Genomic DNA, 15,893 nt, shown 5'->3' on the forward strand with positions numbered 1-15,893 from the left:
ACTCTAGAGATGATTTAAAGTATATGGGAGGATGTGCATAGGTTATCTGCAAATGTTACGCTATTTTATATTGGGTTTTGGTATCCATGGGAGGTCCTGGAACCAATCCCCCATCGAGAGATACTGAGGGACAACTGTAATGTGCCCAAAGTCAGGAAGATCATAAGCAGCCAAGCTGGGATTTGAGCCCACGCAGTACAGCTCCAGGTGGCCCTTTAACCACACACAATGCCACCTCTCATAAGAAAGTGTACATTGGGCAAATATTTGCTAAGAGATGGAAACTTCTTCTCCCTCCCTGGATGGAGTGTTTTTCTGGAGGTGGCCTTGAGAGTAAGAGAGCAGGGCAGGGGCTCTGGGTGAAGGTGATAGAGAAGGAGGGTGACAAGTCACAACAGCAGTGGCAATGTGGAGAGTGGTTGCTGGGGGAAACAGAAAGGGCCCTGGGCCCAGCACAGTGCTTGGCTCCTGGCAGCTGCTTAATATGAGGCTCTTGAAGTGAGCACGGAGATTGTGTTAGGAGACCTGGTTTCTTGGGTTGGTTCTGCAACTATGCTGTGTAGACTTGGCATGATCTTCTCTGCCTCGGGGCCTCAGTTTCCCCTCCTTCTAATGAAGGGAGCTACAGGGCCCTCCCCTGCTTATAGACTGTGGTTCCATGAGATGGGGATGGGGTCAGCTCATGCTGTTGAGGTGATAAAGGCTAGGTAGGGGCAGATGAAGGCGTGAGTCAGCAGCCGGTTTTCTCATCTTTTCAGGATGTGGGTGGCTGGCGAGGCTTTTGCAGAGCCCCAGCTGCTGGGCAGACAGCAAGGCTGAAGTGCCTGGGATGAGCACCTCCTCTGACGTGTAGGCAGATGCATCAGTCCTTCCCTGTCTCCAGGGTTTTCCTGGACCAAAGGTCTTTTCCCAGGTCTGGGAATCTCTGAGGGGTCTGGAAAATCAGGCTGGGGTTGACCTCTTCTCTTTCTCTTTTGGGGGCTTAAAAACTTCAGCTCAGGGGAACAGGTGTAGTGGCTGACTTCTGTAATCCCAGCACTTTGGGAGGCTGAGGCAGGTGGATCACTTGAGGTCAGGAGTTCAAAGCCAGACTGGCCAACATGGTGAAACCTCATCTCTACTAAAAATACAAAAATTAGCTGGGCATGGTGTAATCCCAGCTACTTGGGAAGCTGAGGCAGGAGAATCGCTTGAACCTGGCCGCGGAGGTTGCTGTGAACTGAGATCGTGTCACCGCCCTCCAGCCTGGGTGGGCAACAGAGCAAGACTCTGTCTCAAAAAACAAAAACAAAACCAACAACAACAACAACAAACACTTTAACTCACACAGGTTCAACTCTTGGCCATGCCACTCGCCCACTCTATGACTTTGCCCTCTGTTACTTTGGTTTCTTTACCTACAAAAGGGAATGATGATTTCTACCTTGCAGTTTAAGGGTTAAGTACTTTATATGGGAATAATAAAAAACAGCAACAACAAACAAACAAGCCGCAGGCTGAACACTTTATGTGCTCTGTTTTCTTCTTTAATCTTCAACAACCTTAGGAAGCTGGCTCTCTGAGCCCCTGTTTTTACAGATGAAGAGACTGAGTGTTGGGGCAGTAAAGTAACTTGTTCAAGGTCACTCAGTGAAGGGATTGGCAGAACCAGGCCTCAAACTCAGGTGTGTCTGCCTCCAAAGCCTTCATTCTTAGCTGTTTCACCATTGGCTACTACCTATCATATAGCAGGCTTGGTCACTCCATCCCCAGCCCTTGCCCCATTCTACCAGCGTCACCATCTCCCACACCTGTCTGGGAGTCAGGAGTCCTAGGCCCTGCCACTAGGTTGCTGGATGATCTCGAGCAAGGCCTTGAACCTATCTGAGCCCTGTCTGTCAAATCCTTGCTCAGCTTAATTGTGGGAATCATTCATTCATTCATTCATTCAGCCACATGTATGGAGGGGAAAGTAGCTTTGGGCCAGGTATTACTGTGTCTAGACCAGAGAAAATCTGAGCTTCCTGCAAGGCAAACCCAAAGGTTTACATCTAGATTTTCCTTCTCTCCTTGTCAAGGATCCTGATCTCTGAGCCTCAGAACTGCCTCCCGGTTCCCAGACTCATTTAAGCACACAGGAAGCTCTGGAGTTTTCTTTCCCCACCCACATTGCTGACCAAGACTTCCTGGAAAGCTAATTGGCCTTAACAAAAGCCAGATACTGTCCCGGGGCACCACCCCACTTTCATGCCCTACAATCACCCTCCACTTCAACACCTCAACTGCTGACAAGGCTCTGAGCAAACCAGCTACCTTCAGGTGTCCAAGTCTTTGATTAGGTTACGTCCTCTTTCCCGCCAGCCTGATGAACTCCTACACATATGTCAAAACCCAGTTCAGGTGTTTTCTCCTCCATGAAGCCAGACAAAATATACTATTTAATGATTGCCTACTCAGTGCCTGGTGCTGACTCATGAAGCTTCTTATGCACCAGGGTGCCTCTGCCACTCTGGGGATCCCCAAAGTGGCAGAGGCTGGATCTCACTCATCTTTTCTCCCCAGCATCACACATGGGCCCCACAAGGGGCTCAGGAATTGAATGGATGAATAAAAGTCCTTCTCAGCTCCTTATATGCCTATGTTATAGATCTTCAGCCAGATTTACCAGCATTTACTCAGAGAGTTTGAGAAAGTAGTTTCATTCATTCATTCATTCATTCACTTAATAAACCGTTTGCAAGCAATGTCTGTGCTAGGCACTGGGGATTTCACGGCGAGCAAAACAAACATGGTCTAATAGAAAAGACACACATTAATTGCACAATCAAACAAACACATGCATAATTAAAGTGTTATGAAGGAAAGATGCTGGGACCTCACGGGGGATGTGACAGCAGATCTGTCCTAGCCTGGTGTGGGCAAGAAGGGTTTCTCTGAGAAAGTGGCATTGGAGCTGTAGTGTGAGTGTAAGGTCATCAGTGGAAGGAGCAGGAAAGGGCAGTCCAGCAGGAGAAACAACTTAGGCAAAGGGGCAGTGGCAGGAGTGTGCATGGGACGTTGACTTTCAGAAGAGCAACGGAAGGGCAGTGAGGCTGAAACTCAGAGAGTGTGGCAGGAGATGAGGCTGGAGGAGCCAGATCTTTGTGGTCAATGGATAGAATCTGGGCTAGACCCCAGTGCATAGGGAGCTGCTGAAGAATTTTAAGCAGAGTGGAGCGGCTAGAGTATGTGTGTGAGATGATCGGATTTGCAAACTCGTTCCTAAATCCCACATGCATCTAGCTACAGGATGGAATGGGATTGCCTGCTGGGCTCTTTCTAAGATGCAAAAGGGAGGGGAAGGAGAGGAGGGCATGGGGCGGAGTGGGAGTGGGAATGGGGCTCTGGTCCCCCTTATCAGTCCTTGGCCAGGGAGCAGAAGAGGCACATGAAACATGGATTTAAAAGGGCAGGTGAACAAGGGTTTCTTGTATCTACCCGTGGGTGTCCCCAGGGTCCTGGGATCTGGAGTTGGAGTGGGGCCCCACTTTACCTTGCCCACATACAGGGGCTCCGTGCCCGTGTACTCCTCTACCACGAAGAACTGGTTCCACACCCAGCCGCGTTTGACGCGGCCGGCTCCCAGCGCGCCGTCCTGCCGAGCTCCGGGCGCCGACGGCGAGGGTGTGCCCGCTGCCCACAGGTGCCCCAGCAGCGTCGGCGGCGGCGGCAGCAGCAGCAGCAGCAGCAGTAGCGCGGGGGACAGCGCGACTCCCGCCCGGAGCCCCCTACCTTCGGGCCTCGGCCTCATCCTTGGCCTGCGCGGGGCTGGGGCCCAGGAGCATGGACGAGAGGCACCAGGGCGCCGCTGCTTGGTCGCACAACGATGCGGCGCCGTGTCACATGGTGGCCTCAGCGCGGCCGCCGGGATGTCGCCCCCGACGGGGCACCCGGACGGGCCCGCGGCCCTGAACGCCGCCCAGCCGCGGGGGTACCCGGCTGGAGGGGGAGGGGGCGCGGCCGCATCCGGGGCATGGACAGCCCCCGGGGTGCCCGCCCGCGCCCCCCTCGCCGCGTCGCGTGCGGATCACCAGGCAGCACCTGGACAGCTCCAGAGTCGGGGAAGCGCCATGGTTCCTGCGCAGAGAGGATGCGGGTTGGGGCCGGCAGATCCTGCCAGGACTAGGGGCCTTCCCCTTCCATCAGGAGCCTGCAAGAGAAACAAGAAAACATTAGAGGGGCTTCTGTGTAGGGGGAGGGCAAGTTGAGTCTATCTTTCCTCTTGTAGGTACTAATTAAACACCTGCTATGTGCCTGGTACTGTGCAGGGTGGGACAGGCATCATAGCAACTCACAGTGGTCCCCTCTTCTTGGATCCCATAGTCTAGTAGGCGCCCTCTCCCGCACATCGCAGCCTCTCCTTTCACCTGGCATCATACGCCCCTGTTCTCCCAATCTCCTATGCCTTTCTCACAGCCCCTGCCCAGCTCAGCCCTCATGCCCACACAAGCAGAGACCCTAGTAGGCGGCGCCCCTGACCTGGCTGACAATCTCTCCAGCCCTGCCCAGCCCCCAGAAATCCCCCACCCTAGGTGCTTCTAGAAGGCATCTTCAAGAGCCCCCAAGACCCAGGCCGCCTTGGTGCACAGAAGTCCAGCACCCAGCCCACCACCAAATATGCCTGCCTTCCTATCCATCGCAGCACAGACAGGTCATTCCATCTGAAACAGGCACCAAGGGAAGGCCCTCTGATGTGCTCGTACCCCCACACCAGCTTCTAGGGATAGAGCACCTGAGTCCCAGAGGGCCTGGCTTGGAGACACCCCCAGTGACTCCGGGCAGGGTCACAACCCCTCTGAGCTTGCCTCTGGTGCCTCCACATTCCCCCAGAAAATATTTCTTTCCCAGAGTCCGAGAGACACCTTTCCTCCCCACTCTTGGACCAGCCTGCCGTCCCCAGATCCATCCATCTCTCTATCAGATCCTGCTTTCAGCAGGAAAGGATCTGAGGGACTAACGCCTACTCAAGCCCTAAGATGAATAATGGCTTAATGTGGGTGTTTACAGGGGACAGCGATGCTGCTTAATGGAGGAATTTCAGGCACAGAGAGGAGTGCGTGGAGGTGAGGGGCTCAATCCCCACTTCTCCTTCTCCTGAGCCCAGTTCAGCTCAGTTCAACAGCTCAGTTCCACCAAGCTTCAACTTTGTGCCAGGTTTGGCCAGTTGCCAGGGGCAAGGTAAATAAGCTCACAGTTTAGTGGGGTGGAAGGTGAAACCCTTCTTATAACAACCTAAATGCTAGGTGGCATATGATCAGGGCTATAAAAGTGTCTGTGTGGACAACCTGAGACCTGTGGGGCTCAGGGAAGGGACTGAGCTCGGGTGTTTGGAAAGGGAAAGTAGGCAGGAGACAATCAGGGTTACTTCTTGGAGGAGGCGGCATCTGAGCAGATGGGAAGAAAGGGATGGGCATTTCAGGCAGAGGAGTGTGCATGGTGGCTGAGTGGTCTGGCCAGTTTGGGGAGTTAGATTGTGAGCAGGGGTGTGTGTTTGGGCAGATGGTGTGTAGTGGGTTGGGGTGGGAGGCTGACCTGGCCCTAGCCAGATCTTCCTGAGAACAAAGAAAGTGGCCTGACTCTAGGAAGGAAGAAATGCAGACCACCTTCTTTAACCCAGCATCACAGTGGGCAATGCCCTTCCCTTTAACTCACGGGAATCACAACTCTGAAAATTGTCTTATGCCTATTTTGCAGATGCCTAATTCCCCAGTGCTTTTTTTTCTAGCATCTCCTCTGGAAAATCTTTATGGAAGGAGTTTCAGGGTGGGGAGTCATTGCTGGAAGGTGAGGGTGATGGTGAGGGGGTTAAGCTGTAGTTCTGGGCAATGAGAGTGGGAAAACGTCCACACTCCATAGGGAGGGATGGAGGGAGGGGTCTGGAACACGCTGTTCCCTCTTTCCCTATAGGTCCAAGCCTGAACTCATGGGGTCAGGAGGACCCATGATCCTGTGGTGAACATACCCTGCCTGGTATGACTTCTATGGGCCTGGGCACGAGGCTCCTCAACCCTGGCAGCCCTGCTCCGCAAGCCCTGCTCTGTGCTGCCACCTCCAGGGATCTGGCTTTGATTCCCTGCATTATGACCTGGGCTGGTCGTAATGAGACTGGAGTTATGGGTGAGGAGGAGGTGCAGCTCCAAAGCCTTCATTTCCTGGAGCGTATGGCTTCCCTGCGTGCCTCATGGGAACTGTTCCCCCAACTCCAACAAGCAGCTCCAGGGCCCATCACAGCCCTGCAGGGATGCAGAGGAGGGGAGAGGCTGAAGGGAGAGAGAATTTGGAGGGAGGCTGCTGTCACTTCTGGAGAGGGCTGTGGAGGTCGATGGAGCGGCATGTCAAGGGGAGATCTGCCAGTGTTCACGGGCACCAAGCTGTTGCTCTCCTTCCCTCCTTTCCTTTATTTCTTTGTTTCTAACACCTTTGACAAGGATGGGAGGCAAGAGATCCGTTCATTCAGTCACCAAACATGAGGGTCTGCTACAAGCAGGGAGACAGAACAGCGTTTTATCCTTTCACTCATTCATTTATTGAACATACGTTAACAATCGCTTTCTGTTTAAGACAGCAAGATGCAATCAGTTATTCAGCGATCTATCAGCAAAGAGATGCATTTCTTCTTGTTATTCCTTCACTCTTTCCACAAATGTTTACCAGCACCTCTCTTATGCCAGTCCATGTGCTGGGCACTGGGGACATAGCAATAAAAAAATGAAGTACTGGCCGAGTGAGGTGGCTTGTGCCTGTAATCCCAGCATTTTGGGAGGCCGAGGCAGGTGGATCACTTTAGGTCAGGAGTTCGAGACCAGCCAGGTAAACATAGTGAAACCCCATCTCTATTAAAAATACAAAAATTAGCCAGACGTGGTGGTGGGTGCCTGTAATCCCAGCTACTCAGGAGGCTCAGACAGGAAAATCGCTTGAACCTGGGAGGTGGAGGTTGTAGTGAGCCGAGACCATGCCACTGCCCTCTAGCCTGGGTGACAAAGTGAAATTCCATCTCAAAAAAAAAAAAAAAAAAATGGAAGTCCTGGCCCTCACGGAACTGACTTTCTGGTGAGGGACACAGATAATAGAGGAATTAATCTGCAGTATAATTTCAGGGAGTGGTAAACATTGAGAAGAAAAGTAAAGAAGGATGAAGTGGAGGGAGAATGATGGAGTGAGTGCGTTGTTAAAGACATGGCATCAGGGAGGGAGGGCCTCTCAGAGGAGGTGGCATTGGGCTGAGTCTGGAAGGATGAGAAGGAGCTGTGCACAAAATAGTTCCACACAGAGGGAACAGCATGCGCAAAGGTCCAGAGGTTGGAATGAGCTGAGATGGCATTTGCAGCTAAAGTGCAGGATGCATCTGGACATGTGGAATTTGGGGTGTTGGGGAGGAGAAGGCACGCTTGTTGTAGAAGGGCTGTCCAAAGCAAAGGCCTGGAGTCAGACCCCCACTTTATATATTTTTAAATTTTTATTTATTTATTTTTGAGACGGAATTTCTTTCTGTCACCCAGGCTGGAGTGCAGTGGCGTGATTTCGGCTCCCTGCAACCCCCGCCTCCCCGGCTCAAGCAGTTCTCCTGCCTCAGCCTCCAAAGTAGCTGGGATTACAGGTGCATGTCACCACACCTGGCTAATTTTTTAATTTTTAGTAGAGATGGGGTTTCACAGGCTGTTCTTGAACTCCTGACCTCAGGTGATCCACCCACCTCGGCCTCCCAAAGTGCTGGGATTACAGATGTGAGCCACCGTGCCTGGCCAAGATCCCCACTTTACAGAGGGGGAAAGTAGAACCCAGGAGGACTCTACCAAGCATACATCATGACAAAGCAGTGCCTCAAACGTGGGACTTGGACTCCCCAGGCATAAGGCATCTTTGGGGAATGGGAAAAAATGCACCTCTAGGTGAATGCAACCCAGTGTCGGAGTCACAACTGGCAGGGCAAGCCTGCCCCACCTTGTGAGGGCACAATCTGTACTACTGTTTGAGGGTGGAGCCCTGGCCCTCCCATCCTCACCTCTCCCTCCCCTTCCTGGCCCTTCATACCTCAGCCTACAGGTCCTCCCTCAGGCATCTTGGCTAGGTGCCCTGGCAGCCTGCCAACTCTTCACTGCTCTGCACAGCCCTGCTAGGGCTGCCACAGACATGTCGGCCTCCTCCCTCCCTTCCTCCCTTCTTCCTTTTCCTGCTCCAGCTGCTTTTCCTGAATGGATGGTGACTACAGGACCCTGTCCTGGCATTCAAAATTGGTCCAGGGAGGCAGCTGTGGAGTCCTGCAGCTGCATTCAGCTCTCCTGGGACCGCCTCCCATGAGACCTGGGGCACGTTGGTGGCCTTCCCTGGTCCTCAGGTCTCAGCCTACTGCACAGAGCTGTTTAATCCCAAATGGGATTAAAAACTGAGCCCAGGCCTGGCTCAATAAATGTTGGCTCTGCCCTGTCCACACTTCAGCCTCACCTCCTATAATCTGTCCGTCTGCCCATGGGTCTACATATATGCCTATGGCTTCTGTGTGCATGCGAACATGTGTCTGCAGTCACATATGTGACTCAGTCACAAATATTTATGAGTTTCCACTCTGTGTTGTTCTAGGCACAGCAAAAAGAAACAGGTAGAGTCCTTGCCAGGTGGGGGCACAGACAATAAACAAATAACGTGTCAGACAATGGCAAGTGCAGTGGAGAGAGCAAAGCAGAGTAAGGGGCAGAAAGTTCTGGGGATGGCGGCATTTGCTGTTTATCCATCTATCATCGTTATTACAAATACTCATTTATACAGGGTAGCCAGGGAAGGCCTTGTCATTAAGATGAGATTTAAACAGAGATCTGAAGTGAGGGACAGAGGGGTTGTGCACAAAGCTGGGAGAAGAGGGTTTCAAGCTGAGGCAACAGCAGGTGCAAAGACCCTGAGGTCAGCAGCATGTGTCTAGTGGGAAGGAGGAACATCGGGGGTCTCGTGTTGCTAAAGTGGAGTGAGTGCAGGGGAAGCAGCAGCAGATGAGGTCAGAGAGTGTGGGGGTGGAGTCAGAGCCTACAGGCTCTCTTGGGATTTTTCTGTGAGTGAGATGAGACCCCTAAGAGGGTTTGAGCAGAAGAGTGACATGATCTGACTTATGTTTTAAAAGATCATTCCGGGCTGGGTGCAGTGGTTCATGCCTGTAATCTCAGCAGTTTGGGAGGCTGAGGCAGGAAGATTCCTTGAGGCCAGGGGTTCAAGAGCAGCCTGGGCAACATATCAAGATCCTGTCTCTACAAAAAACTATTTAAAAAAATTAGCCAGGAATGGTGGCATGTGCCTGTAGTCCCAGCTACTTGGGAGACTGAGGCAGAAGGATTGCTTGAGCCCAGGAGTTCAAGGCTGCAGTGAGCTATGATCACACCATTAACACTCCAGTCTAGGCGACGGAGTGAGACCCTGTCTCTAAAAGAAAAAAAAAAAGGCCAGGCATGGTGGCTCATACCTGTAATCCTAGCACTTTGGGAGGCTGAGGCAGCTAGATCATTTGAGCCCAGGAGTTCAAGACCAGCCTGGGGAACATGGCAAAACCCTGTCTCTACAAAAAAATAGAAAAATTAGCTGGGTGTGCTGGCATGTGCCTGTAGTCCCAGCTACTCAGGAGTCTGAGGTGGAAAAGGATCACCTGAGCTTGGGGAGGTCGAGGCTGCAATGAGACATGATCACACCAGCCTGGGTGACAGTGAGGCCTTGTCTCAAGAAAAAAAAAAAAAAGTCATGCTGGCTATTGTGTTAAGATAGTCAGAAGCTGGGGTTGGGAGGAGCCTATGGCAATATTTCAATAATCCGGCAGAGGACTAGTCAGGGGCTTTGATCAAGGGGGAGCAGTGGAGACGCTGAAAAGTGAGGCTGGGCCACAGAATATGTTGATGGGTCAGAAATGGGGTTCAAGGGAAGACAGCAATTGAGTGTGACCATGCCCTCAGCCTGGGCAGCGGCAATGATGGCGTTTCCTTTCATTCAGAGCTGAAGACGGCAGGAAGAGCAGATTTGGGGGGTGATCAGGAACTGACCTTGATGTGTTACGATCAGTTTTTGGACAGGTTAAACCCCGAAAGCCTGTTAGGCATAAAGCAGAGATGCAGAGCAGGCTCCTGTGCCTATGGCCGGGAGTTCAGGGGTGAGGTCCTGCTGCAGGTAGCAATTTGGGAATTTGAGTGGCATGTAAAGCTGAGACTGGGTGAGAGCACCAGGGAGTGACTGTTGATGGAGAAGAGATCTGGGGACTAAATGCTGGGGGACCACAGCTACAGTGATCCAGGAGATGAGGAGGAAACAGCAGGAGACTGACAGAGAGAAGGGGAGGAAAAGGGAGATATCCTGGGAGCCAACAGAAGAAAGTGCTGTAGGGAGGGAGTGGTGAACTGTGCCGAATGCTGCCATTGAGGGGTAAGCTTCTGTCCAACTTTGCCTGGGACAGCTCCACGGCATAACTGTTAATAATGTTCCCCCAGTTTGGATGATAAATCATGTGATCCTACTGATAGGTCAGATGTGGACTTTGACTTGACCATTGGAGTTAGTGGGGCGGAGGTCATTAGTGATCTTGCTGGCAGCGACTTGGTGGAGTAGTGGGCACACACACATGACTGGAACAGGTTCAAGAGAACTGGGAGGAGGGAAGGTGGGGACATGTGTGGGTGGGCGACGGTCCCTCTTGGGATTTGTGAAGGTCCATTTGCCTGTTGCCCCCACCCCCCAACCGCATCCCAGTAGAGATGGCTCAAGACTGAGGCTCAGGACACAAATCAGCATCCACACAATGCCACCAGGGCAGCTTCAGCTGTGTGGGGAGGGCCAGAAGAGCCTCCTTCTCCCTGCACCCCCTCCTCTACTCTTCCCATCTCTCCTGCCACAGGGCCCAGCCAGACTCATCCCCATGTGCCCAGACTGTGACGGAGCCAACACCATTTGCCTGGGACCCCTGTGGGCCCTAAGCCCCCTAGCAGGACAGGTGAGTCTCTGTCCTTGCCCAGGCTCCTGTGACCTGGCAGATCCTTGCTGCTCCTGCCTAGGGCTGGGTTTCTCTAGTGGGTATGAGAAGAGGAGAGCAGCCCCAACCCTGGGTGTGCCCCCTGCCTCCCAGCTCCCCAGCAGCCTCGGGAAGAGTCCCATAGCTCCAGTTTCTGGCAGTCACCGAGCACCTGCTGTGCTCTGGGTCCTGTTGAGGCTCTGTCACTCTGTGGGACACACACAGGAGGCAGGCACGATGTGAGAAATATTCACAACTTGAGGCAGCATAGACACCAACCACACTGACTGCAGGGTCCCAGGGGCCAAGGAGAGGGGAGGTCCAGGAGATCCCTGTGGTAGGGGCTAGGGTGACAGGGTTGGGTGGTCTTCAGGGGGTTTGGGACAGCGGCTATTTACCAATAGCGATGAAGCATTTCCATACACATTACAGCCACACTACGTGTACTTGACTCTTCTCTGCCCTGGAAATAGGCCAGATGTGGTCCCTGCTCTCAAGGCAGTCACAGCCTAGGGTAGAGACATCCATTCCTTAATTCATCCCACAAACTCTTACAGAACATTCCCTAATGAGCCAGACACACCGTTAGGTACTCTTGAGATGATGGAAACCTAAAGACATAATTCTCCCAAAGAGCTCACCATCTAGAGGGTGGCAACAGCCATTCAGCATTTACAGTGCACCTCACATGTGCCATTTTCTCATTTATCCATTCAATGAACACTTATTGAACTACTAGGTACCAAGTTCTGTGCTGGGTCCCTGGCAAGTTTCACAAATAAGCCTTAACAGGTTTGTGGCCAAATTACCAGATTCTAATGAGAGAAATCCCTGGCAGTTGCTCATTTATCAGTGAACCAAAATCTAGTGAAGACCTACTATGTGCCACACCACCTGTAAGTGCTCTGCAAATTGAATGCACATGCTCGCAGATGAGCAGGAGAGACCAATATTTTTTAAACCCAAACAAAAAAATCCCACAACAAAAAATAAAACCTGGAAAATGGAAAGTATAGGAAACTCATGCACAGATGTGAAGGCTCAGAGGAAGAGCTCCTATCTCCTTGGGTAACCATGGAGGGCTGCCTGGAGGAGGGGGGCATTGGAGTTGATCCTTGAAAGGTGAGGAGGATTTGAACACAGGGAGATGAAGTAGGAAATTACTGGAAGAACAAGCATGAGCAGAGGAAACCTAGGACATGAATGGGATACAGTGAATAGTGTAGTCTGGCTGGGTTTTATGGTGTATAAAAAGAGTGATGGTTGGCAAAAAAGTTATCAAAAGAAAAAAGAACAAAAATGAAATGAGAAAAAAAAAGAGTTATGGGAAATACAAAGGACATGGCTGGCTGCAAACAGCCAATTCATCCCCCATCCTTCTTTCTTGTTTCTATTTCATTTCAACATTCGCCTTCAGCTTGGCCATGTGCTCAGCCCCTCCTCTGTTAATAGTGACTAGTCTAAACCAATAGGAGCCAGACTCCTCTCCCCACCAGTAATTGATTTAGAAAGTAGTATGTGACACAATTCTGGTCAGTGAAATATAAAAATATATCTTCTGTGAGCTTCTGGGAAATTTTTATTATTCTTAAAAAAGAGATGCCTTAAGGAGGACCTTTTTGTTTTCCGCATGTGGAAATAGGTGATGGCTGGTGCAATAGCAGCCACTTTTTGTTGATGAAGGGAACAACACCAAGAGGCCAAAGAGGCCTACTAAGAAAAGACAGAACAATCTATGTCCTTGGAGATGTTGTGGAACTACTGAATTAAGCCACTCTGGGTCTTGAATCCACTTCCAGCCTCTACTTCCTCCAGACTCTCTTTCTCTTTTCTCTGAACTCCCTCAGGCCTGTCTGGCTGGGTCTCCCTTTGGGGTTTGCTGTCGGCTGCATGGCAAACTTCCGAAGGACAAAGACCTCACCTACTCCTTCTTCCATCCCTTTCCCCATTCCCACACACATACCTGGCAGAGCTAAGTACAGAACTGGGGCCTGGGAGGGACTCAGGAGAGGCTTGCTCCAGACAGACTTCAGAGGCTGGTTGGGTAATATGACCTTCCCTCTCACTGGGGAGTTGCCAGCTGTGGGCATCAGTGCTGCTGCTTGCACTTCCGGAGTCTGGCTGGATGGCCAGCATGTCCTTTCTTGATTTCTCAATGCTCTGGCAACATCACTGCCAAGGCTGTATGACTGCCAGCTTGGTGGCTCCAGGCTCTCCCTTGTCATCTGGCTTTCGCCCTATGGACAGGGGAAGGTATTCTTATCCTACCTGTCATGGGATTTCTGTCCTCTCACTCTGCCAAGACCAAGAAGTGGGGCGGCACAGAGCGACCCCCAGACAGAACAAAGTAGAACAGATTTTGTGGAGCTGCCTGGGACTTCTGCACCCCTGCCTCCTCCCCCAAATTCCTGATAATCCTTTTAACATTCAGGGGACCTAAGACCATGAGATCCAAAGTCAGACCAGAGTTTCAGTTCCGGTTCCATTATTTTACTGTATATATGACCTTGGTAATTTGCTTCATTTCTCTGAGCCTCAGTTTTCTCATCTGAAAAATGGGGATAATAGTATTTACCTCCCAGGGCCAACATAAGGTGTAAATGAGATGAGGCATGTGAAGGAATCTGTGGTGTTTGGCAACAAATGTTAGTGAATGTCATCAGAATGACTAGTGTTGTTATTATTATTTCTGGTCCCTGGACAAATACTACTGGACCCTATTATGCACAAAGTATCCTGGCCAGGCGAGGAGAGTTTAGAGATCTTCATCCACTCAGCCATTTATTTATTCAGTCATGTATTTATTTAACAACTGTGCTAATCAGGCCTACAGCGCAGCCTGAGTCAAGAAGAGTGAAGAGTTGCACAGGGTATGGGAGTTGCCTCCTGCTCCAGCGCCAGACTCAGGCTGGGGGAAAGGGTAGTTCAGGAAGAGGCAGCTCATTCATCTGTTCATTCTCTTACTCACTCACTCCTCCCGGCACACCTGGCTTGTATGTGTCCTCTCTCCATGCCTGCCTGGCTTCCAGGGCTGCCAGTGGGAGCGGTGCCTGACAGTCTGGCTCCTGTCTGCCCCCACTGAGTCCCAACGGCACTGTGCCTGCTGGATCCTGAGCCCAGAGCGCTCTGTGCTTGGCTGCCATCTTCTCCCTGGGGGAAAATTATTTCTACCAGCTCAGTGCTCTCCTTTTGGGCCAGAATAGCTCCCGGTGTAATGCAGGAGCTATTGAGGCATGGAGGGGTGCTGGGAAGAGCCACTTTGTCTCTGCTCACCTCTCATTGCCTCCTACCCCTAGGTATAAGGCACGATGGAGCCACAAATGAAGGAGGCAACCAGTTACTGCCTTAGTGTGCCTGCAACTCACATGAGCATGTGTGTGGCTGAACACATGCATGCATGTGCATCACTGATGTGTGCAGGGGTGGCATACACACGCACCACACCCCGGCACCAAGGACAGCTCCCTACACATACTAGGTGCTCAATAAGTGTGGAGCGAGAGACTAAATGGGGGTCTACTCTTCGTGTGCTGAGCCCAAGGGCTCTTTCTGGGGCCTGGGAGTGATGCACGTGTAGTGTTGGGACAGAGGGTGTTTGCATCTCTGAGTGTATTTGTGTGTTGGGGGGGGGCGGTGGTGGAGTGGGGACAGGATATGCCAAAGCTTCTGGGCTTGGTAGCTGAACATCACCCAGGAAGGCAAAGGTGGAAGGTCAGGGGAGAGGGGATGATCAGAGCTGGGGTCTTATGTACCCCATATACACAGTCACCTCATCTGCAAAGGCTGACCTGGGGCCCCCAGTCTTGCCCCCCGCCCCAGGCTATATGTCGAACATGCTGCCGCACAGGTCTTCATGAAGCCCAGCTCAGTCTGGATGGTTCTCCTGTTCCAAACCTTCCTTGCTCCCTTTCCCCTTTAAGATAAAGCCCAGACTCAGGCCTAGCGGTCATTCATTACTGTTTAGAGTAACAAAAGGTTTTTCATGCTCAATAACTCCACACACAGCCTTTTGAGGTGAATACTGTTATTTGCCTCCATTTTTCAGATAAGGAAATGAGACACAAAGAGTTTATGTGATGGGCCCAAGGTCACACAACTGATATGTTGTGGAGTCTGGATTTGAACTCTGATCTGCCAGCTCCAAAGCCTGTACCTTTAGCCACTACCCACGTGGCCCACTCAATGCCCTGCCTGATTGGGACCTGCCTACTCTCCATCTTGCCACTGCCTCTTTTCTTCCTGGGCAGATGGAACCACCTGCTGTTAATGACATTCATGCCTCTGGGCCTTTGCTCCTGCTCTTGCCTCTGCCAACAATGCCCTTCTCCCTTGCTGTCCCACATCCAGCTCTGACTCAATGTTCAGCACCCAGCCCCACTGCCCTCTCCTCCATGCGGTCTCTCAGCCTCCTCCCCTGACCCTGGAGAGCTCACACTTATCTGAGCCTGTGTCTCAGAACCAAGCTCTTCTTTGTCCTGGCCTCAGCATTCTGCCCACTGGCTGTGGGTGCTTCATTCTTGCTCTCTGTCCTTCAGCTCACACTTCAGTGCTGTGCTCAGAGTTTGCACTACTGAATGTGTGAGTGAATCCATGAAGGGATATGTGGATGGATGGATGAATGGATGAACGGAAGGACACATGATGGGGTTGCCTGGTTACTGCTGCACCCCATCCCTCAGACTGCTCTTCTATGCTTGTTCCACTTATGGATTCATCACATATTTATTGAGCACCTACTATGTGCCAGGCTAAGGATGCAGCAGTTAGAAAGTCAAACAAAGTCCCTGTCCCCATGGCCTTCCATTCTGTGTGTGTGTGTGTGTGTGTGTGCGTGTGTGTGCATGTGTGTGTGTGTGTGAAGCAGGGGAAGATACATTTACTCATCCAACAACCTCACAAA

General features: G+C 51.6%; 1 protein-coding gene across 2 annotated transcripts in view; it reads right to left on the reverse strand.

Annotated features, from left to right (window-relative positions):
- CDH22 (cadherin 22) overlaps positions 1-15,893 on the reverse strand; it is a 134,615-nt gene that overhangs the window by 73,623 nt on the left and 45,099 nt on the right. The window contains exon 2 of one of the 2 annotated variants that reach the window (XM_016938033.3): positions 3,512-4,168. In XM_016938033.3, the coding sequence (XP_016793522.1) occupies positions 3,512-3,769 (258 nt within the window). In that variant the 5' untranslated portion in view covers positions 3,770-4,168. Of the gene's footprint in view, positions 1-3,511; positions 4,171-15,893 lie in introns of those variants that run through there. The other variant, XM_054674990.2, reaches the window with a different exon arrangement.

This window comes from Pan troglodytes, chromosome 21, assembly GCF_028858775.2.
Source record: "Pan troglodytes isolate AG18354 chromosome 21, NHGRI_mPanTro3-v2.0_pri, whole genome shotgun sequence".
NCBI classification, from domain to species: Eukaryota; Metazoa; Chordata; class Mammalia; order Primates; family Hominidae; genus Pan; species Pan troglodytes.